At 37.2% G+C, this 27508-nt stretch overlaps 1 protein-coding gene across 1 annotated transcript in view; it reads left to right on the top strand.

Moving 5' to 3' along the window:
- The first annotated feature begins 209 nt into the window (after window positions 1-209).
- The window catches only part of LOC127622320 (fibronectin type III domain-containing protein 4-like), a 34949-nt gene continuing 7650 nt past the window's right edge, over window positions 210-27508 (top strand). Inside the window, exons 1-4 of the mRNA XM_052096390.1 lie at window positions 210-601; window positions 16644-16759; window positions 20216-20420; window positions 26185-26274. Of these exons, the coding sequence (XP_051952350.1) occupies window positions 526-601; window positions 16644-16759; window positions 20216-20420; window positions 26185-26274 (487 nt within the window). The 5' untranslated portion in view covers window positions 210-525. The remainder of the gene's footprint in view (window positions 602-16643; window positions 16760-20215; window positions 20421-26184; window positions 26275-27508) is intronic.

The raw sequence follows: 27508 nt of genomic DNA, 5'->3' as shown, positions 1-27508 counted from the left end.
GTATGTGAGATTACAATAGTGATGCTTTGCAAGCACCACTAATAAGTATGTGAGATTACAATAGTGATGCTTTGCAAGCACCACTAATAAGCTCTTCTGTATAAACCAATGAAATCGGGTGTGGGCGGAGCTAAATGTTTCGCCACGCCCCATCAACAGACTGCACTCTGAATACTTGTCACAACCTTTTCGAGGGGAAACCAGAAATAATCATGAATAAAGTGAAGCGGCGGAGAATTTCAGCATGAGATAGAGGAAATATAAAACATTGCATTTCGGAAGACAAGGGGATTTAAATAATAAACCCACAGCTGATATGATGTTCCGACACGTGTTTTTATAGAATTGTGAACATTATGTCCATCGTGAGATTCTTTCAGCTTCTTTACTTTATTTAAGCCGTGTTTGATTGGAAGGATCAATTATCACGTTATAAACGAAGCCGTTCAGAAGCAACAAGACGACAACATCTATTTGGATTCTTTGACGTTTTGAGAGGAGGAAAATACCTAGCCAGGTCTAGATATGGCTCGCCTTCTTGTCCTCGTTAACTCTGTCGGACTGTTGCTCTTCGGTAGTGAAATGTTTCTGGTGGGAGCAAGTAAGTTTATACTTACTGTGAAACATTCCCGTAATTGTCTGTGATAGTCAGTGTACTGTCCTGTATTGCCTGGGTGCGCGTAACAGTGAGCGTGTTGAAATGGATTTAACTGAACATTTGCTTTTATTTTGATTTTGCATGGATGCTGTATGTTGGTGGTTTTTGTGTGTTTGTAAATCTATGAGTAAAATCATGTAATGCAAAGGATTAAATTACAACAACATCCAGCATCATGCATGCTCTAACAATGCCAAGGACATATGTTAACATGCTGACCACTCCTGGTGTGCTTTGACCGATTAAGAAATTAGCGAAACAATTGGACTGCACTGACCCAAGTGTTTACCTTTTAATTGTATTTTTATATAATGCTTAAAGTCATTTCTCCAATTTCCACAGAATATTGATTGCATTTCTTTCTAATTGAAATCCTCTAAATGTAATAAAAAAGGGGGACATTTATATGATTTTAACCTTGTTTGCATGTTCTTATCTGCATTGTTCTAATTCATTCCCTTGCTTTTTCTTGATTGAGTAATCTGGGATTTTGTGGTAGCGTTAATAAGGCAGTAGTTGGCTAGTATGAATGCTCCCAGTGCTGGAAGTTGCTAAGATCTCTTTAGAAGCCAGGACATATCTGCTACTTCAAAATAATGAAGAACTGTCAGAGGTAGCATAACAGAAATATAATTGACTGCTTATTAAATTCAACAATTTAGCACATCACACTTATCAACCATTATACTGTATTTCTCCCCAGTTATGAATTCGGCATAAGAGCAAAATCTCAAACACTAATATATGTAAACTGTTGATACTATAGTTGTGTCCAGTATGTCTACTATACAATATTGGATTCAATTTGCATTATGGATCAATTTACAAGTGATCAAACAGACTGATATCTGTATCTAGATATGCTTCTTTGCATATGCTTCTGAGACAGATATTTTGGATTGGAGAATAATTTAAATTCATCAACAGACATCTGGAATGAGCTACTGTTGTTAGTGTCATGCAGAACATTGCTCTTGACACTACAGGAAAACCAAGCTCGATAAGACTCGATGTAGATTAAGACTGAGCTTGATGCTGGTGAAATAGAACAATTAACTGATTACATTGACCTTAAACTGTCACATAGTCCTACTCTGCCCTTTGTGCACCCAGTAAGTGGAGTTTTTCACAGATCACTGCTAGAGCAGAAACAAACCAATCAAATTAGTTTGCATAACTGGGGATACCATTGTCAGCAGGATATAAGGCTGCAATTGTGTGCAGGTGACATGGTGGAGCGTGACGTGCATGTATGATAGTACATGTTGTGTGTAGTGCGGCTATTGATTACATTTGGAACAAAGAAAAATAAAGCAAGAATTCAGGAGGGGCTGTTCATTACAGTGATTAAGACGTGTTCTTAGGCACGACGTTAAGCACTTCTAACCCATGGTAAAATCACTCTTATCTCACAGTCTCGAGTAGCTTATTGTTTGTATAACATGGGAACAACAGCATTGAAGGGACTGTTCACCCTAAAATTATAATTATCTCATCATATACTCACTCTCATGCCATCTCAAACTAGTATGACTCTCTTTCCTCTGCAGAACACAAATGAAGATATTTTGAACGATTTAAAGTATGATGTGTTTTTGTCCATAAGTGTAAGTCAATCCAAAACTTTCATGAGGTCCAAAACATTTAAGATCCAAAAAAGGACATAAAATCAGCATAAAAATAATCCATAAGGCTTGAGTGGTTTAATCCATGTTGGTGGAGAAACACACCAAAATGTAAATACTTATTCACTAAAAATCTTGACATCCACAGTCTCCTTGGTGCATTCATGAGAGACAGGGGTGGAGCTATGGGGTGGTCACCATTGAACGAAGCCTGGCCACCCCACTCTCAATTGCCATTTTGGGCGCAATTTAGTTTTTTAGAGGTGGAACCGTCTCTGTACAACTACAACACAGGAGACTCAACATGGGCGCACACCAAGGTTGCCGTACCTCTCTGTCCCAGGTGTCACTATATCCACACTCCTCCGTTTTTGTATCCACGTGCCTCCACTTTCTACACCAACAACACCCCCCCATCTAACGATATGAAAATGCTGCCCAAAAATTTCTGTGCGACCACAGACTGATCGCTGACCCCTGCCCAGCCACCCCTGTGAATAAATCCTGGCCTTGCCACTGATGAGAGAAGCTCGTTTACACACTTCTACATGCTTGATGCATGCACAAAGCGAACAAACTTCCAGAGTTATGGACAGATTATTGTTGTCACTCATATCAATAATCTTTGTAGAATGTCTACATTTCACTTTATTTCTAAAGACAGTTATTATAGAACTACTTAGCCTAAAATAAACCTCAATTATCTAGTGATACAGAATGTCATGGTAAAGGAAATATTAGAATTGATATTGATGATCAAATTTAGCACAAAATCCACAACAATCGCTTTGTCAAGCTACTTTGCACTAAATGAATGAAGATGTATGCCATTTCATAGATTTGGAGGTAAATGGGCCCCCCTTATTATAGCTGTGATATCAAAGAAAAGAAAATTGCTTTCCGGTTGTGTTTATAAACACAGTAGAAAACTGTCCATTACAAACATGCGCTGACTACACACATAATGTTCATTTTAAAACATTTGAGGGAAACTTTTCTGTAAATTTCACTGATACTATTTTAGAGAGTGGTCTAAACAATTAGTAATTTCTTTCCTGTTCAACAAAAAAGAAGCAAAATTGACACCACTACTCAGATTTTTCTGCATCATCAAATCTTTACACCTCGTGTATGCTGTACCGATGTTTACTCTAGTTTTATTGTTTTTGCCGGACTTTCTGTTTTCTTGCTTCAGACCTTCTTCGGCATTACAGCTACTAAAACTATTGTTGTCTCTGCTGCTAATGCACAATATAAAGTATGTCCCACTGCATTCTTTTTGATCTTTGCATCACCAAACAACACAGCTCTAAGCATAGCCAAGCGTATCTACATAGGCGGCAGTCAATTATTCTCTTTGACATTTAGTGAAACACAGCGGGTCTTGTCATTTCAACACGGCAAAACACATTGAAGGGGTGAACTGCACCATGTATAATAAAACACTTTTTATAGAAGACTATTATGAGTATACAGTCTTCATCTAATGTGAGTGTAGACCATTCAGATCACTCTTCACAATAACAAAATTAATTTGTTAATGTGTGAAACTTTTTAAATTAGCCCCAAATTACTCAATGCACCTTTAAAACATACCGCAGTTGTTGATGGTAAACAGTTGAAAATGTAAATGCAATGTCTTTTTGATTTATAATGATCAATGTCTTTTTGAAGCCTGCAGTGTTCCAATCGGGCCAGATATGAAGATTTATAGTGAATAAGGACTTACATTTTGGTCTGTTTCTCACCCAAAGCAAATGTATCTCTTCAGAAGACACGGATTAAACCACTCAAGTCATGTAGATAACTTTTATGCTGCCTTAATGTCCTTTTTGGAGTTTGAAAATTTTAGACCCCATTGACTTATATTGAATGGACAAAAACACATCATACATCCTTCAAAATATCTTTGTTTGTGTTCCGCAGTAGAAAGAAAGACACATGCAATTAAAATGGTATAAGGGGGAATAAATGATGAGCGAATAATAATTTTTGTCTGAACCATACCTTTAAGATAAAAGAAAACAATGTTCAATAAAGAGGTACTGATTTATTATTAATAGTCATAATGAATTCTTCCCTGTATTAATATACTTCATTACCCTAACAGTAGACTGTGGTCACCAAGCAATGTAGCATCTTTTATGACTGATATGACTAATTTCTTTCTGGATTTGCAGTGTAAATCTATCACATTTTTATGTTTTGAAATTTTTTTTATTATTTGATGTAAATTAAATAAAAAATAATATATTATTTTTTGTGTTATATTGCCCTGGCATTAATAAATAAATAACTAACAGTCACCACTGCTGTGATGGGGTTTCTAATACTGCTGCTGAGGAAGTCACATTAAATTTGTCATATTTCTCTTTTCTGAGCATTAATAATGGACTATTCCACAAGTCTTTCACACAAACTATACAGTATAGTTTTACAAAAAAAATTAAACTGTGAGTAAAAGGTTCAGCGGTGCTTGAGTCTTCTATTATGTGTCTTTTGAAAAGTGCTTTGCCTTGAAATAAGAATACTGTAGCAGCAATGGCTAATCATTTCCATCAATGCCTTATATACAGTTATAATCAAACTATACAAATCAATCTGAATTTGATTAGAGAAGAATATCAAACATAGGGAATTTGTTTAAGAGACAGCATAATATTTCATATCTTCCTGTAGGTATACATTCAAGCATAACCCTGGGTTTGAATTCTTCAACTTGTTCAACTTGTCTTTGTCCTTAAACATTGCAGGCTGATTACAAATAACTATTCAAGGGCAGTGTGGGGTGCTGTAGTATTACAGTGACGCCTCACTCCACAGGGAAAGTGTAATGTTCCTCTGAGACTGAGAAATGCTCCCACTGTCTCTTTGTGTTGATAAAATCCTGCAGCTTCATCTCTTGAGTGCATTGTCTATACTGAGAGGATCAGTAGAACATTTCATGAAATCTGTCATGCAGCACTAACCCCTCACCACAATCCATTGCAAGCCTTGAGGTCATTAGATTACTGGAGCCTGAGAAAGATAACATGGTGATGGACCAAGCTGCGAGAGAGATGCCAGATTGAGGTTGTGAAGACAAATTATTTTCTGTTGTGTTCTCTTATTGCACTCACCAAATTGATCTTCTGTTGTAGCAAGACAATTCATTTAAATCCTCAATTCAGACAAGAAAGCAGTTGTTCAAAGAATCAATATATACTCTTGCCATTTCAGCTGGGAGTACTGCTCTTGAATTTTAAAGAAAAAGAGGAGGGAAAAGAATTACATAAACATCATGTGTATTTTTAGCTTTAGCTGGTTTAATACCATGCAAAATATGCCTGTGACAGAATTGAAAGAAGCCTGATCTCATGAACATTACATGATCCTGGCAACGTTTTTGCTAAATAAATTACGTGCCTTATTACACATTGTGCTGCAGTTTCTAAGTCAAATGTCCAGTGGGGGACGCCAAAAGCAAGTGCAATGGTGTCCTAATAAGACAATGCTTTTAAGGTGAATGTTAGATGAAGGTTTTAAGGAGTAAAATGTACCTTCCTAAATTAAAACTATAAACCTAACAAATAGTGTCCAAAAACAAAATGCGAAATGAAAAGCACATTTTCTAAAGCAACCACATCATCTCGTGTCACTTCTATGACAATTCCGTCTCACATGTCAGCTTGCATGCTGGCTGGTCTTAGATCAGTTCCAAGTCCAAAGTCCAACACTGTTTCTGGTGATCTACTGGAGAGGTTGGAATAAGTGTGTAAATATAGGTGAGTCTGTCAAAAAAAACATTATAATAAAAGGGTTTCCATATCATAACATAGCAGTGTGTGATAATAGAGTGAATAATATGTGTTTATAAAGTCATAATCAGCCATTGTAGTCATAATTTGTGTGAAAGTGAATAAAACACACAATTTGTTTAGTGCCTCTAGTGTTTATTTCACCAGGAAACTGCAAAAAATGTTGAATTCAGCACGTAAAAGTCAGTTTGCATCATTTTAGTTATAGTAATGTTCGTTCTATGAGACTAGGTTGATTTAACCCTTACATGCATGGTAATTTCCACAAACATTACATATTCGGGTCTTTAGTGACCTGGCACGGCAATTATATCTTTCAAAAATGGATGTAAAAAATTCCCAGATAGTGTCAAATTTTCATAATGTTTTCAAGACAATTAGAGAATAATAAAATACAAATATTTTGATAGATTTTGATGTTTTTTATTTTTAATAAAAAAATAATAAATAAAGATAAATAAATAAAGATAGTGTAAATAGAACAGAATTATTTATTTCATGAAATGCAACTGGTTGTCAAACATATATTGAGCTACACATAACACATAATCTACACATAAGCTAATCCTAAATTACACATACATTACACATACAGTATGTATTTTCCAAGGCATTTATTGAGTCTATATATATGTGTGTGTGTGTGTGTGAGTGTGTGTTTACGAATATAGTATTCATTTCTATAGTAATAAACAAAGAAATATATACAGTCAGTTTATATAAAAATTAAGTAATCATAAAAAATGTATTTTATGAAAGATCTTTTCTGCTCCCAGGATAGATCACGAAGAGCAGCTGAAGTCTGCTATGTCTGTTTCCTTTGAATTACTCTGACAGGATGCCTGTGTCCCATTTGGCTTCTTGCTTTTTAACTCTATGCTCAATGTATTACCCAGGGTGACCTGTTCACATCTTTCTGTTATGTAACATATTTAAGTGCTTCTGATTTGTGCTTGAGTGGTTGAGGCTTGGCAGGGATTTCGACATAGAATATATGTAATAAAAAGTCTTGTAATAAATCTAAATTAATCTATTGGTTTGATCTGTTGGTCTACATTTATAAACACTATATCAATCACTTCTAGTGGAGCTATACAAATCTTGCTACAATATATTCAAACATTTGCCATGCATGTTTGAGAGATACTGCAAAATCTCATGTACAGTGTCACACAAAACGAACTGGAGAGGACTTAGAAAGCTGAAGCAGTCACTTGCAAGGATTAATTATTGGTACTGGAATTTGTTCCAATTTTTGCTGTAACAGATGTGTTTAAAAGATTAGATCAAGAATTTGTTTTTCCAACCGTGTATTATTTTCTTTCTTTTGTGAAACACAAAATTAGATGTAAGGAAGAATGCCTGAGGGTCCATACAATGAAAGTGCAAGGTGATTTAATCTGCCAATCTCCAAAATGGACAAAAATGTATCACTAAAGTAGTCAATGCTACTCATGAACTACTGTATATTGGAAGTCTTCTTAAGACATAGTCAAGTCAAGTCATTTTGTATTTGTATAGCGCCTTTCACAACACACATCATATCAAAGCAGCTTTACAGAAGATCAGGCATTAACAGAAGATAAAACTGTAATGTCTATAAAGTCTTAGTCATCATTGTGTAGTTTGAGAAAATATGATTGCGAATTGTGTTTAAAAACAAGTAATTAAATAATAATTATATTAATAACCCCAGTGAGCAAGCTGAAGGAGAATGTGGCAAGGAACACAAAACTCCATATGATGTTGGTTAATGGAGAAAAATAACCTTGGGAGAAACCAGACTCACTGGGGGTCCAGTTCCCCTCTGGCTAACAGCATGAATATAATTACATTATTACTTATGTATAGTGCAAGTCATGGTTTAAAATGATTAAACTAAGTAAGTGTTAACATAGATTTTGTATGAACTAAGATTACTGACTAATGTCTTTTGAAGTCCATTCTGTATTAACTGCTGAAGTTCACATAGATGCTATTGTCCTTGTTAGTTTGCTGATGAGGGTTTTGTTGGTAATTAATTGATAGTCTATGTATTCTATTATAAGAGTGTAGTCCATCATTAGACCGAGGTGATGCAGGCAGAGATCAGTGAGGTGCATCGCAGTTCAACCGGACGGCAATTTCTGTGAGGTCTATCCTGAAGTATCCTATGTCTTATGGTTGGAGTTGGCACCAGTTCATCCTCTGAAGGCATTGTAATAGACTGAAGTGATGTTTGGCTGGTACCAGCTGCTATTAGTCATCATTACACAGTGACACGTAGCAGTGGAGTCCAATATAGGATAGCTTGGTGTGAGGAACAGATACAAATTAGGCTGATGTTCACTGATAATCTCTACTACTAATCTCTAAAATGTACTACTGTACATTTGACCGTAGATCAGTTTGGACATCCTATAAAGTTTGCACGTTGCACAATTTTATACACACAAACCTTTAGTAAATCAGGGCCAAATAGGAATATAGACAACTTTTATGATAGTGCTTGTGTGTCCTTTTTGGAACTCTTTTCCAAATTTTGGAACTGCATTATTAATCATCATGTACTTTATGGAAAACAGTAGCTTGGACATTCTACTTAAGATCTCATTTAGGGTTTCAAGAAAGAAATATACAAATGTGACAAGAACAATATAGGATTGTGATGATTGACAATTTTTGGGTGTAATATTCCTTTAAATATTTCTATTAGAGCTGTCAAAATGAATGCATGTGATTAATTTAAAAGGTTTAACACGTAAATTTTTCTTAAACATGATGAACGCATTTACCGTAAATACAGCAAAAACCTGCATAAACAGTGGTTGGAAGGATGAAACCTTTGCAATGTGTTGCCCAGAATCATTACACTGACACACACCACAAACACATACAGCAGTGATTCGTTTTCGGTGATAAAATAATGGGGAAAGGAGTTCTTTACGCTGGTTGTTGTATGCAAGCGCTTTTCATGTGGAGTTTCAAGTGGCACTTGACACTACCGTTGATGCCCTGATGCGAATCATGAACACAGCTTTATGATTGTTGTAACATAGTGGATATCCTCAGTCTGCTGGCTGATTAATATTGTGGAGGATAAGAGGTTAAGGGATTTATTGCCCATTGCAATAAATATGCCACCTATGTGAAGACTAGTTCTTTCAATTAGTCAAACTCCCACTTAGACTTTGGGAAACATTTAAAGTTACTTGAATTTATGCTATTTTAGTGCATTTTTATCTTTAAACTGTGGAAGACTTTGTTTGAAAAATGTTAATAAAGCATTATATTGTCACAATTTGTTTTGTTTTCATTCCAAAGGAGGAAATACATTTATTTTGACAGGAAAATAAGTATATTACGAATTAAAGCTCAACACTTTACAACGGAAATTATGCAATTCATTGCAATTTATCATTTTTTATCGACTGACACTGGCACTAATTTCTAAACATTCAGGCAGTAAAACAAAACATTGTTTTCAACTGTGAACAGCAAATACTGACAGTGCCACTATAACGTATGTGTTCCTTTATACAAAAAAATATTTTACACATCAAAAATAGAGCATATTCATGCCAGGTATCAAAATTATTTTTAAAATACCTTTAGTCACATGTAACCCCTATTACAGGAAAATGAGCTTTCTGGGGGGAAGAGCTTGCTTGAGGTAAGTGTCATGGTTAAAATTAAAAATGCCTGATGAATGATTTCATAAGCTTATGTTCCTGGCCAGTGGGGAATGTTTACAACATGAAGTTAATTTTTGTATATATGTGGAGGACCTGTGAGTGCGTAATGTGGTGCTTGGCAATTTATTACCTGCTTTATATTTGTTTAGCATCAAACTGAAGACTGAATTATCTGTGACTTTGTGTAATATGCTGAAAAAACAAAGTTGAATGTAAATGTTTTTTTGATGAATCACCATTGTAATCATGATAGATAATAACTGACCCTGAGGCACAAACACAATACATATCTAGTTAATGTGCCAAACATGACCCCTGCAGATGTTCTCTACATTTTTGAAAATCTTAAATTTTTTGGAAAGTTGATATTAAACTGGACAAATGAATCTGGCTTGTTCCAAATTATATATATCAACAGTTAGTTCCGGTTGTCTAATTTGATTTAACGAGCGCATTCCAAATTGTAAACACATGCAAGAAAACTGACAGATGCATCTGCTACTGGCAAGAACAGTCTTTTCAAACCAGTTTTCACAAAATTTGATTTGTCATGTAGTATATGTCAGACAATTCTGCTTATTATAGATGACAGAAAGTCAAAACTAAATAGAACATGGGTACCTCTAATAAATAATATTGATCATCAAAGCACAGCCTGATTACTTGAATCTTCTAATAAGAGCGGTGGGACTAGTGATCTTAAACGCAATAGTATGGATAGGTTATAACCGTAAATGAATCAATCTCCAAAAACATCCATAATATATTTGCTTATTCAAATGCTATTTTTGTAATCAATTCATATTGTACATAGCAGCAATCATTCACATAGGCTAGAAATGGTTTTTATCCATGTATAAATTTATCATAAACCTGATCCTGGACTTGTATTAAAAATAGATAATAAATCATCAGCAGACATGTACATCCATTGTCATGATCCCACACACTTTGCTCTGTGGTCCCTGTCTGTTTTCTGTCTGTGTGTGTTTGTCATGTGCATGAGCAATTGGCTGTGTCTGTGTTTGTGTTAGCCATGCTCTCTCCTGACCCTGCCTCCTTATTCCCTCTGGCCTCACCCTCTTGTCTGGTCTTCAAGGTAATGTTAATTGCCTTCACCTGTTCCTCATGTGCCATACCTCTATATATTGTGCCCTTTTCTCTCTTCTGTTGTTTTTAAATGTGCTCTTTAAATATAGGTTGACTTGACTGGATTCTTGTATTTGTCAGATTGGTTTGTTTGTTTGTTTGTTTGTTTGTTTGTTTGTTTGTTTGTTTGTTCGTTCGTTCGTTCGTTCGTTCGTTCGCTCGTCGCTCGCTCCTGTCGTCTTCATGTTTATATCTTTTTCAGGTTTATGTTTTGTTTTGATGGGGCCAGTGGTAGCACAGCGGTTAAGGCTCTGGGTTATTGACTGAAAGGTCAGGGGTTCAAGCCCCAGCACCATCAAGATACCACTGTTGGTCCCTTGAGCAAGGCCCTTGAGCAAGGCCCCAGCCTGAGGACAATAATACTCACTCACTGGCAATGAACAGGTTGGTTGCTTGTCCAACCCGCTGCTGACCGTCAGGAGATGGGGGAGCCTGCCATTGGCAAGAATAGAAGGAGGAAATGGGTCCCTATTTGCAAGCCTGCATCAGCACCCTCTGGAGTGGTCAGAGTCTGCTGCTGTTCTCTGGGCGGGCACAAATTTCCATTCACCTGTGGCTGTCGACGAGCCTGTCCAGTTCCCTCTTGTATTTGTGAGTTGGTTTGTTTTCTGTTTCCAGTTGGTTCCTGTTTATGTTTTTTCCTGGTTTTATTTTGTTTCTTTCCTCTCCCATGAGTTTTGTTTAGCTTGTTCTATTGTTTAATATTATTTTTCACTCATTCCTGCATTTGGGTCCTCATCTATAATAAATCCTTGATATAAAAATTCTTACCATAAAATTAATTTGTATTAAACAGAATTATTACATTTACATTTAGTCATTAAACAGACACTTTTATCCAAAGCGACGTATAATGACAGTGCAGTATACATAATTTACATTAGGGTAGTCAGTCTTTTTATTTCTGAGTATAACAAACATGGATATGAAAATGCTTTCAATACTTGGAGCTATAAATAAATCCTACTTGAAACAAAAATTCCCATGACTTCTCTTATAAAACAGTATTATAAGAGAAGTTTGGCAAACTCAAAAAAATAAATAAAATAATGTTCCCTACAAATATTTAATGGCAACATTGAAAATGAGCCCCCAGGCAGTCAATTTATTATATGAGGAACTGTTTCCACACAAAAGAAATTTCTTCAGCGTGCTAAGACTTCTCATCCATTGACTTGCATTCAAACCGGTCTCTTTGTTGATGATTCTAAGATGGTGGCACAACTGCCATTTCCAAACCAGCTGAATGTGGTATCTTCATTTGGATATCTATGCATGTTTGCTCACTGACAGGTGCGCACTGCGTTCAAACACATGACGGTTGATCCTATTGGTCATTGGCTTCTTTTGGAACTATTTTTGTTGGTGCAGCAAAAATAAATAAAATGGCTGGCAATATTTTGTCTAAATGTAAATTTTTTCGTCACACGAATATGGGACACTTTTGCATTTTGAGTGCTTCAATTTCAGGACAGGGTTTCCCCTCAAGCATTTCGCTGCTAAAATATGGGACAATAGGCTTCCCATACAGGATGTTGTTTTTGGCAAAAAATAAGGGATGTCCCGGGACAGTTGGGACCCTATTCAAAACAAAAGTTTATCTATAGTAACTTTTGGTTTATAAAACTATTGTATAAAGGCAATATCACACTTGCGATTGTGCTGTTGTACTGAATATTTTCAGATATGGGTCAGGAGCTTCAGTTAATTTTCTTATCAACCATCAGAATGAGGAAAAAGGTGATCTCAGTGATTTCGACCGTGGTATGATTGTTGGTGCCTGATGGGCTGGTTTGAGTATTTCTGTAACTGCTGATCTCCTGGGATTTTCACACATAACAGTCTCTAGAGTTTACTCAGAATGGTGCCAAAAACAAAAAACATCCTCTGATCGGCAGTTCTGCTGACAGAAACACCTTTTTTATGAGAGAAGTTAAAGGAGAATGGCCAGACTGGTTCGAGCTGACAGAAAGGCTACGGTAAATCAGATTACCACTCTGTACAATTGTAGTGAGCAGAATAGTACCACAGAATGCACAACACATCGAACCTTGAGGCTGATGGGTAACAATAGCAGAAGACCACGTCGAGTTCCATTTCTGTCAGCCAAGAACAGAGCACATCAAAATGTGCTTCGGTGTCAGCATCTTGAACGGGAGTCTATGCAAGGCCCGGTTCAGAGCTCGCAGGTCCAGGATTGGCCACAAACCACCGCCCTTCAACCGGAATGATGAAGTATTTGGTGTAAAACCCCGGCCTCACCTCGGCTGGAGGGACAAGCTCTATCGCGCCCTTCTGCACGTAGTCCGGCAGCGTTCCGCGGAACCGGAGCGGCCACCTGGTGAATTGAACCCCATAGCCGGGCTGGATGGTTCTGGCCAACCAGCGCGGCGGGTAGAAAAGCACTTGCCACACGTCCAAACTCCAGGCAAGGGGCACTAATGGAAGGATCACATACGATGTACCTGGAGGAATCCCACATCGGGGAGGGATGCTCCGACATGAGGTGGCCGCGCTGAGGGAGCCCTCGAAGCACTTACCTTGCTCTGCATACCTGCTGTAAGGTCCTGGCTGCAAGCACTTGGTGTCTGGTCGCCGTGGTAACGGTGACCGTGGGCACCAACGGTGTAACCCAAGCAGAGAGGAAACTTCTCTTTTAAAAAGTGCTGTACAAAGTTAAAAAAAGTACAAAAGTACTTACAGAGTTGTAGTGAAAAGTCATTTTAATTGTTAGGAAAAAATATGCAATATAAATTAAAAGTAACTGAGGATGTCCATTCTTAACATTCTGCATTATATCTCCTTTTATGTTCCATGGAAAAAAGAATGTCATACTGTTTTGGAACATCATGAGGGTGAATAAACAATGACAAAATTGTATTTGTTAGTTTATTTATTTATTTGGGGTGAACTATCCCTTTAATACACTGTAAACCCTAATGCTGTCTTTACTGGAAAAATAAAGTTGTCTTAATTAAACAGTACTTGAAATGTCAGGTTTTGGGCTAATAACTCAAATATCTATGCTGCTTGAACTTATTTATCTTAAAAATCCACAGACTTAAGATTTTAAGAGTTAAAATCTATGGCTATGGGGAATATCCAAAGTGATGCTTCCTTTGTCAAAGGGAACTTAGAGAGGCATTTAAATAGCTGTTATTAAGAATTCACAGACGTTTGAATTATAGCTCTTTTGTAGTATAATATATGTTGTTTTTTGCAAATAGTTGTTTTGTGTGATATCTCTATTCTAAGGGATGGTCGAATGGTAAAGTTGTACTCTGTTAACACTATCTCAGTTCTTCTTGTGCACATGCAACTGAAATATAGGCATATATGCATTTCTGTGGAGAATTAAATGTATTTTTTGATTCACCTAGAATCAGTTCTAATCTATTTTATTTGTAATCTAAATTTGAGTCCTTTCAATTAAAATTATTGAGTAGGAAGAACAATATTTAAAGAGCAAATCTGAGTTTAATCTTAACTTTAATAGATAGTGTATGTTTATTCTATATGAACACAAATTTAAGTGAGCTTAATAACACAAGTTTTGGAAACGGCATTACTCAATTTAATTGAGGGATGAGTTTACTATCGAATAAAGTCAACTTATTAGAGTTTTCACTGTAGTTTTGTGTCAAATGCTCAGGGAAGAATTGTGTCTTCAGCAAAAAATCTTGCTTGTTCTAGTAGAGTTAGAAAGATTATCCATTCCCTTCATTTAAGGAAGTCTTTTTTTTTTTGGCGTGTGTGTTTGTACCATGTTGGTGCCATTATACATCTGAAATGAAATCGCTGTGCAACAAACCAATTTTTCCTTTTTTAAAACAGGCTGTTATGTAACTATGCTAAGAGTTGGCATGTGTTATTATTGATGTTATTGCATAGGTTTGGGTACTGGAACAAAAAGTACATTACCCGTTTTTACAATCGCCCACACAAACACATAAAGTCCATTAGAGCTCTGCTCAAAGGAGATGCTTGAAAATGCTCATGCAGTTCAGCCGAGTTCACCATCTTCCTTTTTCCTCCACAGTGACAGAGGCATGTGCTCAAGTCACAAGTCATGTTACTGTGTCACTGTGCTTTTTGTGAGGCTAATTAACTTGTCTATTGCCTCCAAAATCATGATCGAGCACCCTACAGCTGAGCTGAATTATATAAAAAGTAGGACCCACATAAAAGTCCAATAGGACAACATGTACAGAATTCAATCAATTTCAGAAAGCAATTTAAATAAAAATATAGTTATGAGGAGAGCACTTCTGCTTTGCATCCTTCCATTTCCATTTGTTTATATGTTTCAGAATCCTGCATGGAAAGCCTTGATTCTTTGATTAAATCGGTAGTGATGTCTGCCATTGCTATGACAAAATCAGATTTTGATTCAGTATGATTTCCTAACATTTATGTCTAAAAAAAGCCAATTTAAAGACTGTGTTTACAGTGCCTCGTTTGTTTTCATTACATTCTGTACAAAGAAAAACAATCCCTTGACCACCATATGAGAAATGGGAAATGCACTTGAACCACAACTAATGCCATCTTTACACTATCTGTATCTGAACAGCAACATAGACTGTAGCTGTATACCATGAAAAGTTGCATTTACTCTTTTTAATGCTGCACAGAAGCAGCAAAAATGCATTTACACAGAAATTACAATAGCAGAAATAATAAATAATACAAATAAAGTTTTAAACATGAAATGTAGATAGATACACTAATTGACAAATTATATATAATAAAATATTATTAGGGTTAGTTTTCACTGTGTGTGTGTGTGTGTGTGTGTGTGTGTGTGTGTGTGTGTGTGTGTGTGTGTGTGTGTGTGTGTGTGTCATGAGTGTGTCTGTCCGTGCTGTTTTTCAGTTGATTTTCTATGTGAATATGCACTAGAGGGACATTTTTTTTTTTACTGTTTGCCACAAATCATTGTTATTTCAGCATCTGGCCCAGAAGAGCAGCTTTTTTAAATACGTATTTAGCTTTGCATTTCACATCTCTGGGTGCTTTGTTAGGATTGCTTTTAAACTGTATACTCTTAGACAGCTAACCGGCCAGAAGAGATCAATCCATACAGTAGATGTTGTAAATACTAAATCTGATTGTTCAGATTGGAAAGCTTTCTTGGCAAGCAACTCAGCCCATCTGTAAAAGGAAAACAAATAAAAAACAAGACACGGCAACATTTTTCAGACCTGTGAAATATTGATGTTTCTTCATGGAGAAGTGAACAGCTTGTCCACGACTTTCATGGAATTCTGTTTAATAGTATCAATGCCAGGTTATTGCTTAGAGACTTTCTCGAAAATATATCTTGAATGTAGTATGGTAGTATTAAGTATTAGTAACAAAGGGTTCCCATCACTACCACCCTGCAACTAATAACATACATCATGTTCTCTCTGCACAATTACACCTGTCAAGTTGTGAATTACTGCACAGACATTACAAAGAACCAGGGGCAAAAATTTCATCAAAATGTTGGGGGGACAATAAACATAACAATTCTCAAGAGCAATTTTTTAAGGGGACACCAGTAATACAGGCAAAATTGTACTTGACCAAAGCACTGTGAGGCAACGGAGGGGAGACTCAAAATGTTTAAAACGTTTTTTTGTTGTTGCCCCGTTTGCATTTGTATTATTTTATGTTATGACATTTTCTACATGAACTGGCATCAAGGTGTGGGTTCAAAGTTTATTTAGCATTTATTTGTATCTTGTGCCTCTAGACCGTCCACCTGCTCCAGTGAATGTGTCAGTCATGCACCTGAGAGCTGACTCAGCAACAGTGTCCTGGGAGGTGCCCGATGGTGACATCATCATTGGCTTTTCTATTTCTCAACAGGTAATTCATTTTCAAAATTTTGGTTTGTTTGTTTGATCATGAATCATGATTTGCTACTTGTTACTTGGTTGTAGGTGGTATTGGGGGAGGGACATTCTCATTCTGGAGAGCATTTGATTGGACAAAAATCTGTGAAGTGCAACATGAGTCATCAGTGTTTTTGCTCCCTATACCTGGTAGAGAATAACTTTAAATCTTAAAGGAATAGGAAAGAGAGAAGGAATAAACCTTCCTGCCATCCCAGATATGTTTGACTTTCTAGAAAGTCTGATTTCTGATTTTTAGAAGTATTTCAGCTCCGTATTGGTCCATACAATTTTTTGAAGCTCAAAAAAAAAAAAAAAAAAAGCATATAAAGGTTACTTAAAAGTAATCCATAAGGCTCCAGTGGTTAAATATATTTCTTCAGAAGCTATATGATAGGTGTGGGTGAGAAACAGATTTACATCCTTTTTTACAACAATTCTCCTTCTTCATCTTCTTTTGTTTTTGGTAATTCACATTATTTGTGCATATAGCACCTACAGGGCAGGAAGAAGAATTTATAATATATATAATATTAATTTGTTTCTCACCCGCACCTATCATATCACTTCTGAAGATATGGCTTTAACCACCAGAGTCATATGGATTATGCTGCCTTTATGTGCTTTTTGTGCCACCATGTTCTGGCCACCATTCACTTGGATTGTATGGACCTACAGAGCTGAGATATTCTTCTGAAAAATCTTTGTTTGTGTTCAGCAGAAGAAAGCAAGTCACACATTTGAAATGGAATGAGAGTGAGTAAATTATGAGATAGTTTTTCCATTTTGAGCTTAACCTCATTGTAAAGATTAACATAGTTTTCTGACATTCCTGAGGAGCTATTTATTCTGTCTAAATGGCTGACTGCATATTGTATTCAAGCAATTACAAATAATCTGTCATTAATTTTATGCAGTAGGTTGTCTGCATGTCTGTAATGGTTATGTATTATTCATTTAGCCATGGACTTCCATCAGACTCCCCCACACCGGAAGGCAGCCTCAGAGCCCAAGGGCAGAGGAAAGTGCTTTGGATCTATTTGCAGCCTTTAAAGACCAACAGAGCCAGACTTAAATGCAACACTAAGTTAGAGGGGAGAATAATAATGGAAGTAAAAGACTCTTAGGACTTCAAGAAGATTCTTTAGTGCCCTAATATGTGATTTATATTTATTACAGTAGGTGACCTCAAAGAAAGTGCTTACTGTTACAGTACTGCTGACCTCTAGACAGTGTGAGGAGTTTGAAATGTCAGCAAATAACAAGCTAACACTCTAGATGATGCTTCAGAATTTTTAAATTCAAGGGAACCCTTGCAAAGTTTTTGTTGTTTGAATGGACATCTTTATGCAGGCAGTTTAGACTAATGATCAAAGGGCTTTTCAAGGCAAGTCAGTCCACTCTGCCGCTATATTTGGAATGCACTTGGGCAGGCTGGGCAGCTATTTTTATGGATACCAGCTAATTAACATGCATGCTGTCATGATTCCCTTGTTGTCTGCCCCGTGTTTCACTAGTCATTGTCACAAACTACAATTCCCATAATTCCCGGCCCTCATCACTGCCAGCACTTAGTCATTGTCCTCACCTGTATGTCGTTTAGTCCTCATTACCCCTGTGTATTTAAGCCCCGTTGTTTGTTCAGTCCTTGTTGATCGTTGTTTGTGACAATGACTAGTGAAACACGGGACAGACAACAAGGGAATCATGACACATGCTCTCGTGTTGATTGACAGGTGATGTCTGTATTTAAAGGTGATTGGCTCGTTTACCTGTAATGTGGGACTTCCTTTCTATATCTATTGGCTGTTGGGCGTTCCAGTTTCTCCCATTTATTTTTATAGAAGTGGCCCATCTTTCAAATAGTGGGTCTGTTCTGATAGCATCGAGGACAGTAGGAAAAACAATTCTAAATGCAAATTATAGCATAAGCATAGTTACAATAGCAAAACAAATAGGCTTATCAAATTTTAATGGGTGTTTTGCCAATCATGATTGCATACCTTGAGTCTTTAGCTTCCTGTCACGTATATCTATCATAAATGGATATACAAAATTCACAAATAGTGAAATTTTTTCAAAGTATGTTCAATTTAATTAAAAAGAGAGAAAGAAACAGAATAGAATATGTTTTGTTATATTTTGATGTTTTATTTTTCATTTATAAAAGAGATGATTCAACAAAACACAGACTGGAATTTATTGCTTTTGTTCCAAAAATTCATGAAATACAACACCTTCTCAAACACATTTTCACCTACATATAACACATAAGGTACAAATGTTTTTTTTCTCTGGCACTTATTGAGATGAAATTGACGTATAGCTTACAAATTTCTGTATTCACATAAAAGGCAATAGCCGTATTATACTGTTCATATGTTGTACTTGTTGTACTTCCACACTGCTTTGTCAAATAGCAATGTCAAATGTAAAACAAGTCAGTCACTGAAACAACAGTGCCACCTTATAAAACAAACAAGGACAGCCGTGTACATGTGCCCTTTACCTGGGGAAGTGCTGGCACCAGGATGCAGTCTGGGAATATGATAAGCCGGTGGAGGGCCATCTATACCTAAACATCATTGCAGAGCAGGTACATCCCTTCATGGCAATGGTGTTCCCTCATGGCAGTGGCCACTTTCAGCAGGATAATTTACCCTGCCACACTGCACACATTGTTTGGGAATGATTTGAGAAACATGATGAAGAGTACAAGGTGTTTCCCTAGCCTCCAAATTCCCCAATCTCAATCCGATTGAGCATCTGTTTAATGTGCTAAAACGTCCAATCCACGGCTACTAATGTCTTGGTGCCAGATACCAAAGGACATCTTCAGAGGTCTTGTAGAGGCCATGTTTTAGCTTATCAGTGTATATTGCAATATTATTTAATATCTTGGATTACTGAGGACTCTATAAACCTTTGGTATTTAAGCAATTAAAAAATTAATATATTTAGCAGTTTTGCCTTTTTTTTATTGTTACGCTATTCCTACGAGAATAGTTGAGGAATACCAAAGAGGTGAGGGCCAAGAATAGTGTGACAGGGCTGAGCGGTCAGGGCCGCTGCCAGGGGCAGATGAGTCCCCTACCAGTCGCTGAAACGTGGCGGGGTCTCCCTCATTCTCTCAGGCCAGGGAGCTCCCGGCATGATGTTCACCCCATTTAAAGGTTAATCGTTCATGGTGTGATATTAATAATTTTCAATGCTTAATTTAAAGGATTTAAATGATATTGATAAATATCAATATCTGGCAAAAACCAGTTGGCAAAACCAGTTGAGAACCAACGATTCAGACCTTTTTTATATACTTTTTTATACTGTATATTATATCATGAATCAACTGTATATCATGTCTTGTTCAATATCTGTGATGTTATGGTCCTGTTACCACTGCTGATCTATACTGGTGTTTTAACTCCTCTAGAGAATGGACGGCAAAATGCAGAGGTTTATCAGAGAGGTGAACACTACCAGCAGGTCTTGTGTGCTGTGGGACCTGGAAGAGGAGACAGATTACATCATCCAGGTGCAGTCCATCGGCCTGTACGGAGACAGTCAAGCCAGCAAACGTGTCCACTTCAGAACCCTGAAGAAAACTGACCGGTTCCCCTCAAACAGTTCAAACCAAGGTAACCCTCTTATGGTTTTCTGCTTTCATGATTTTGACTTTAAGATGCAATACACCATTGTTTGACAGTTTGTGTGCTTTAAAATGTGCATGTGCATGCCACAGTGCAGTGACCGTTTGATATTCCCAGCAGATTCTGCCATTGTGTTCAACAGTTCTCTGTCCTACAACCCAATTAATTACTGATGAACTCTTCACACATGGAAGCAGGTAGACCATATTACAACCTTTCGTTTTCAGCTCCAATTTCTAATCAGCTCACTGCCTCTCAGGGGAATGAGCTGTATATTGGCATTGTGCACTGGTGGGCCCTAATAGCAGTCCAGTTGAGTGGATTATTAATACCCCTTTCAGTGTCGTGTTGAAAAGAGATGTTTTTATGTCTGATGTTTTTTGAGTGATTTTCTGTTATATGTAGAGTGTGAGATCCGGCAGAGCACTCAAAACCAGATCAATGAAGTCACTTTCGAGAGAAAACGAGAGCTATTTTTGTTAGCCATGTTGATAAAAACAAAATATCCAGGCATATGCACACTGTCACAAATGGAGTAGTTCAGTATTTTGCTCAATAGGTCATTAATGTTCTCCTGCACTGCACTAAATAACATATTCAAATAACTAAGTATATATCATTAGGTTTGATTTGAAGACATATTTTTTTACGTTTATTGACAGAAGAAGGCATGCAGTTAAGGAAGGTTGAAACACATTTATCAACAGAACTTCATGTTACCTTTAAAATGAGTGAACATTTCTTTTCTTTCATATAGTTGCTATCGTCTTCACTGTCATATGTGTGTATATGGCCAAAGTCTAAATTTAACCAAGTGAAGAGGAAAGATCTTTCATTAAAATTGCCCAGCCAGATGAAACCTGGACAGAAACTGTACACAGTGAGGTATTAAAAAAGGTTCATTATAAATGAAGGTTCTGGCAGCTCCCACTCATTTTCTAAGCTTATTTTTGAAAGTTATATTTTTCACCATACACAAAACCATCCAATCCACATATTTCTTTCTTATCATCTTACAGTGGCTGAAATTCATACTCTCAAACTGTTCACACTTGAGATCTTTATAAATATTTTTCTGTTTTTCAAATTTGTATTGACTGACAGCATATATATATATATATGTGTGTGTGTGTTGTGTGTGATCATAATTATAATAATGTAATAATTATATTGTATATAAAAACATTTTTTGGGGTGCCTTTCTCTAATCAACATTTCATGCATTTAATTCAATAAAAATTGTCATCGATTGACAGCCCTTATATAAATATATATACAGTATAAACACTAGCGGCCAAAGGTTTGGAATAATGTACAGATTTAGCTGTTTTGGAAGAAGGTGATAGTCTATACTGACTATCACAAAGTATAGTCAGTATAGACAAGAAAACCACTTGCCATTATATCAAACACAGTTTAAAGCTATTTGGTTCATTAAATGAAGAATAATTAGCATATCAACCCACTAACTCACTTCATCAAGACCATGCCGGTTGACTTGGCTCTGCTAGACCAGCACCTAACCTGCATAAACCATTTTAGACAAGCATGGAAATTGGTTATCTAAGCTGTTTTTTTCAGCAGGGTTTTGTTTTGGGTTTTGCTGGCACTTAATTGCCACTGCAGTGATTCTCTTTTTATTCCTCACAAGAATGTCACAGTGATGCATACATGTGTCTTTGAACTGATTGTAGGCTGATAGAACTTATGAGCAGATGTCTTGCTTTGGATCCTAGTGACAAAGTACAGCGAGGCAGCATTATGTAGTCTAGCATATGCATGCTCTTAAAGGGTTCTAAAGAGCTTCCCTTCTGGGCTTTTGGAATATAATCAGTTAAATAACAGCCTCCCACACGAGGCTCTTATTGCTGTTGAGAAAGGTGACAAGGGTGTGCTGGAACTGCTTAACATCTCACATTGTGGAGCACATACTGCGTTGATTCTATTTATTAATTTGCCACAGATGAGTGAAAAAACTCCACACTTGACATTATACATATTCATCGAGCTGATAAGAGGAATGGTTTGCTTGCCATATGCTGCGACTCTTTAGTGGCGGAAAATGCAAACGGGAGCAGCACTCATCTCAATACCATGAAACTGTAACTGAAAATCACTGCAATACATGTGATCTTTCCCATAATTGGCTGAGTGGGAAGAGTCCCTCCCCAATCCCTTCATTTTTCAATTTATGACAGCAGATGTCTCTAAGCCAGCGCTGTTTTCATCCAGAAAGCAATATCAATTGATAGAAGTGGTGCTCTGGACCAACTCCACACAGGTTAAAGATATTTGGATGAGGAAATGAGTCTGCAGTCAGTCCCTTTAACACTGGATTCATAATGAAGACAGATGGCTGGTTAGATCAGCACTTCCGTAGGGCTGTGGTTGGATGGTGATGGTGATGCTGATGCTGGTAATTGATCAGCTGTGGGGTGATCTAAAGTGAAATGAATCACATTAGCATCTGGCTGCATTTTACAGGCATACTAGGATTTTTTTCATAGCCCTAGAGACATACTTATTTAAAAAAAAAAAAAAAGTTTTTTGGGGAGTCAAGTGATGCCATATGAGGATCGGACGTGTGAACGGTGAGCTCCACACCTTGTTAGTTTTATACTTTTAATTATATAAATTGGTGAGATTCGACACACTCTGTTCCATAACTGTTCTAGGAGGACAATATGTCAAAGAATTCTAAATCCTCAGGCTTTGGAGACATTAAAAGACACTTTCATGCTCAAGCTGAAACCCCCGAGCAGGCCACGAGCCTGGGAGTCGATTTGGTCGGAGAGATGCGGGAGATGTTGAGCATGTCGACAATGCTAATGAAGGTCGTTGCTGACTTGGAGGATCTTGCTGTGATACGTCGATCGATCACTGCCATGGAGGCGAAGTTCTCTTAGGTGGTTGCAAGAGTAGGGGATGTCAAGAAATGGATTGATTATTTGGAGTCGTCGTAGAGGGAATAATCTGCTAATCCACTAGCGACCAAGGTGGATTTGGAGTGTATCTGAGAGAAGTTGGAGGATATGGAGAAATGTAGCCGGCTGAATAACGTCCATATTGTCGGAATTCCTAAGGCCGAATATTGTCAACATATGGTGAAAATCTGCTCAACATAACAAATTGAGGCTAGATGCTAAGGATGGCCGTAAAACATTCAGATGCACACAGCAAGTGATGTCCTTCATAAAGTCAATGGAGTGAGTAAGTCATCTTGTTGTACTCACGTTGCAGCCGATTGGACCGGCTCACTGAACGTTCACTTGACTGCTCGAGGAGACTGAGCACTTTTTTTGTGCTGGTTCTGCCTAGCAGCAAGAGTTTATTTTGTAGAGCAACAAACCTTCAGGACAGCTTTGTGGATAAATCTACACGCTCTTTGTACTTATTCCTCCCATTGACTGGAAATTGTTTTGTGGGGAATTTCTTGCAAGAGATTGGAGTGATTAAGTATTTTGTTGCACTCATGTTGCAGCCGAGTGGACCGGCTCACTGAACATCCGGTTGACTGTTTGGGCAATCGGCACACTCTTCTTGTGCCGGTTCCGCCTAGCGGCTTGAGTTTATTTTGTAGAATATCACACCTTCAGAACAGTTGTATGGATGAATCTACATGCTCTTTGTGTTTATTCTGCCTATTGGCTGGAGTTTGTTTTATAGATTAGATATTGCCATGTAATTCTGTCTCACAAAATTTGTGTAGAAAAACCAGACTTGAGGGTTAGTGCGCACTAGTACGCAGGGTTACGCAGGGTTAATGTGCACATTTTTATTTTTTCTGTTTGTTTGGTTCTGGGTGATGATTGGGGTTTGATGGATGCACTAATGTTGAAATGTGGTCTTTATAATCTTGTTTTTGACACATGAGCTATCTTTTTCTTTTATGTCAAAATGTGAAATGTTAATATGAGTGGATTGTCTCTACACATGGAATGTGAATGTATTGGGGCATGCCATACAAATAATTGTATTTCTTTTATTTTATTTATAAAGTTATTTCTCTTCTTAAGTGTAAGAAATATGATATAGTGTCTCTTCAAGAAACACATATTTCTCTGCAGGAAGCTGAAAAATTTAGGAGGATGTGGGGTCTTATTTTGGCTAATATTTATGCACCTAACGTTGATGATCAGGGCTTTTTTATAGATCTTGTAGGGATGCTGCAAGCCACTGGCTCCCCTCATGATATAATATTGGGAGGAGACTTGAACCTTTTGATGGATCAGTCCTTGATCATAGTGAAGCAAAAGTGTGCAAGCCCCATAGAGCAAAATTGATGCTTCACAGGTTGTGTAAAATCTTGGTCTTACAGATATTTGGAGACTTTTGAACCCATTTGGGAGGGACAATACATTTTTTACATCAGTCCATAAGATTTATTCTAGAATATATTTTCTTAAATCTTAGTCCCTAATTCCATCTGTTGTTGATTGCTCAATTGGAGACATTTTAGTCTCAGATCACATCCTGGTGTGTTTAGAGGTGTTGCCACATATGGAGAAAAGGAAATAATATAGTTGGTGCTTTAATGTATCTCTTTTGCAAAATCCTGAATTCCAACAAATGCTAAAGGCTGAAATCAGTGTCTAAATGGAGACCAACTGGTCCTCAGTATCCTCTGTGGGCGTAGCTTGGGAGGCACTTAAGGTGGTTCTTAGGAGCCAGATCATACAGTATGCATCATTCACCAAATTATCCAAAGCTGTATTATTTATTTATTATATCCCATTTTATCCTCAATTTGGCATGCCCAATTCCCAATGTGCTCTTAATTCCTTGTTGGGCTGGGACTCCTCGATTCCGAGGAATTGGAAATCGAGAATCGACTTGAAATTGTCGATTCCTTTCAGGGAAACCAATTAATCTAGCACATGTAAACGGATAGTTCACCCTCGTCAGAAATAATTTACTCACCCTCATGTCATCCCAGATGTGTATGACTTTGTTTCTTTAGTACAACACAACAGCTCTGTAGGTCTATGCAATGCAAGTAAATGGTGAACATAATTTTGTAGGCATAATAAAAGTAATCCATAAGACTTCAGTGGTTTAATCCATGTCTTCTGAAGTGATCTAATCGGTTTTGGATGAGAACAAACCAAAATATAACAAATTTTTCACTGTACATCTTGCCATTGCAATCTCTAGGCACTGTCATGATTTTTAAGCTTGATTACACTTCCTAGTGCTTGACGCATGTGCAGCGTGCTAGATGGCACAGTAAGAAGTGTTACGTGCTTGAAATCATGATCGCCAAAGAGTCTCCAGATGTCAAGATTCAGTGAAAAATTTAAGTTATGGTCCATTCTCATCCAAAACTGATTTGATTGCATCAGAAGACATGGATTAAACAAAGGGAGTCTTATTGATTACCTTTATGCTGCCTTTATGTACTTTTTGCTTCAAAGATTTGGTCACAATTCACTTGCATTATACGGAACTACATAGCTGAAATATTCCTTTAAAAATCTTTGTTTGTGTTCTGCAGAAGAAAGTCATACATATCTGGGATGACATGAGGGTGAATAAATGATGAGAGAAGTTTCATTTTTGAGTAAACTATTCCTTTAAGAATATTTCGCTAAGTACTATTTAAGTAGGAAAAAATAACTGAGTGCAACATTAATTGATTAATGTGTTATGCTGTCTTATGTTTCATTTCAGAGTTGGCTCAGTCTGTATCAGCTATAAATGACTCAGTTTTCAACACAATCACTCACAGATGACCCTCTCTCTCCTCTAACAGATGACCCTACGGTCCAAGGCCTGGATAAAGCTAGACACCTGCAGACAGGGGAGATGATCATTATTGTGGTGGTACTTCTCATGTGGGCAGGTGAGACACTAATTCAACTAGCTCAAGGAAAATATGCTGAATCTATTTATCATACATTAATCGCAAACTATGCTTACAAACATGAAATTACCTCAGGAGAAAGGGAGAGGGAGAGAATTTTAATTAGTCATGTATATGTTAATGGTTATTAATTTTTCACTTGAATAATTTCAAAATCAAATGAGGTTAGTGGTCGTTGAAATTTCACTGTACTTGCCAACCTTGTAAATGCACGCAAAACCATAATTTGCATTAAACTGATAAAATATGAAATGTCCTGGCTGAATACTGAGAAAAGCACAAGAACAGAGGAGCGCTTCATTCCTTATATAAGACACTTGGGCATGTCTGCCTCTCTTTCACAAAATTATTCATGCACCCAATTGCAACAACCCCTCCTCCAGCAAACAAGAAATGTCCTTATACAGCTTGACTCTGACTACTGAAAGGAATTCTGTCTGCACCTTTCAGTCCAGAACGTGTCAACATGAAAAGCAGAGACAGACCTGCACGCCGAGAAACAGAGATTTAAAAATAGGCTCAGCATCTCTATGTTTACACACAGGAATGTACATTTACATGTATTTCTTTTGGCATGTGCTTTTACCCAATGTGACTGGCATTCGAGGTATACCTTTCATTAGTATGTACTTTCCCATTTTATACTTAAAGTACATAGTATATATAGCAATATTTCACCCAGAAATAAAAATTCTGTCATCATTTACTCTGTAATTTACTTGTTTCATACTAGTATGACTTTCTTTCATCCATGTACACATGAAGAAATTTTAGGCTGAAGGACAGCCTTAGTCGTTAGCTAAATCGACAGCATTAGTAGTATAATGTCTAGGTTACTAGTGTAAACCCCGTTCCCTGATGGAGGGAACGAGACTTTGTGTCGATTGTAGTGACACAAGGGGCTTCTTTTGGGAGCCTCAGATACCTCTGAATATGAATAAGGCCAATGAAAAATTGGCAAACAGAATTAGCATGTCCCGCCCCCGGACATACGGGTATAAAAGGCGGGATCGTGCACCGCGTTCAATCAGGTTCTGCACTGAGGAGCTAAGAATAAATTACAGCGGCTTGGTACAGTGTTGTGGCAAGGGAGACACAATGTCTCGTTCCCTCCATCAGGGAACAGGGGTTACACTAGTAACCTAGACAATCCCCTTCTGTCACTCACTTGAAGTTGTGTCGATTGTAGTGACACAAGGGGTCCCTATTCAAT

Source organism: Xyrauchen texanus, chromosome 28 (assembly GCF_025860055.1).
Source record: "Xyrauchen texanus isolate HMW12.3.18 chromosome 28, RBS_HiC_50CHRs, whole genome shotgun sequence".
Classification (NCBI taxonomy): Eukaryota; Metazoa; Chordata; class Actinopteri; order Cypriniformes; family Catostomidae; genus Xyrauchen; species Xyrauchen texanus.
The sequence above is the reverse complement of the archived record's forward strand: the minus strand, read 5'-3'. Positions and strand labels throughout refer to the sequence as shown.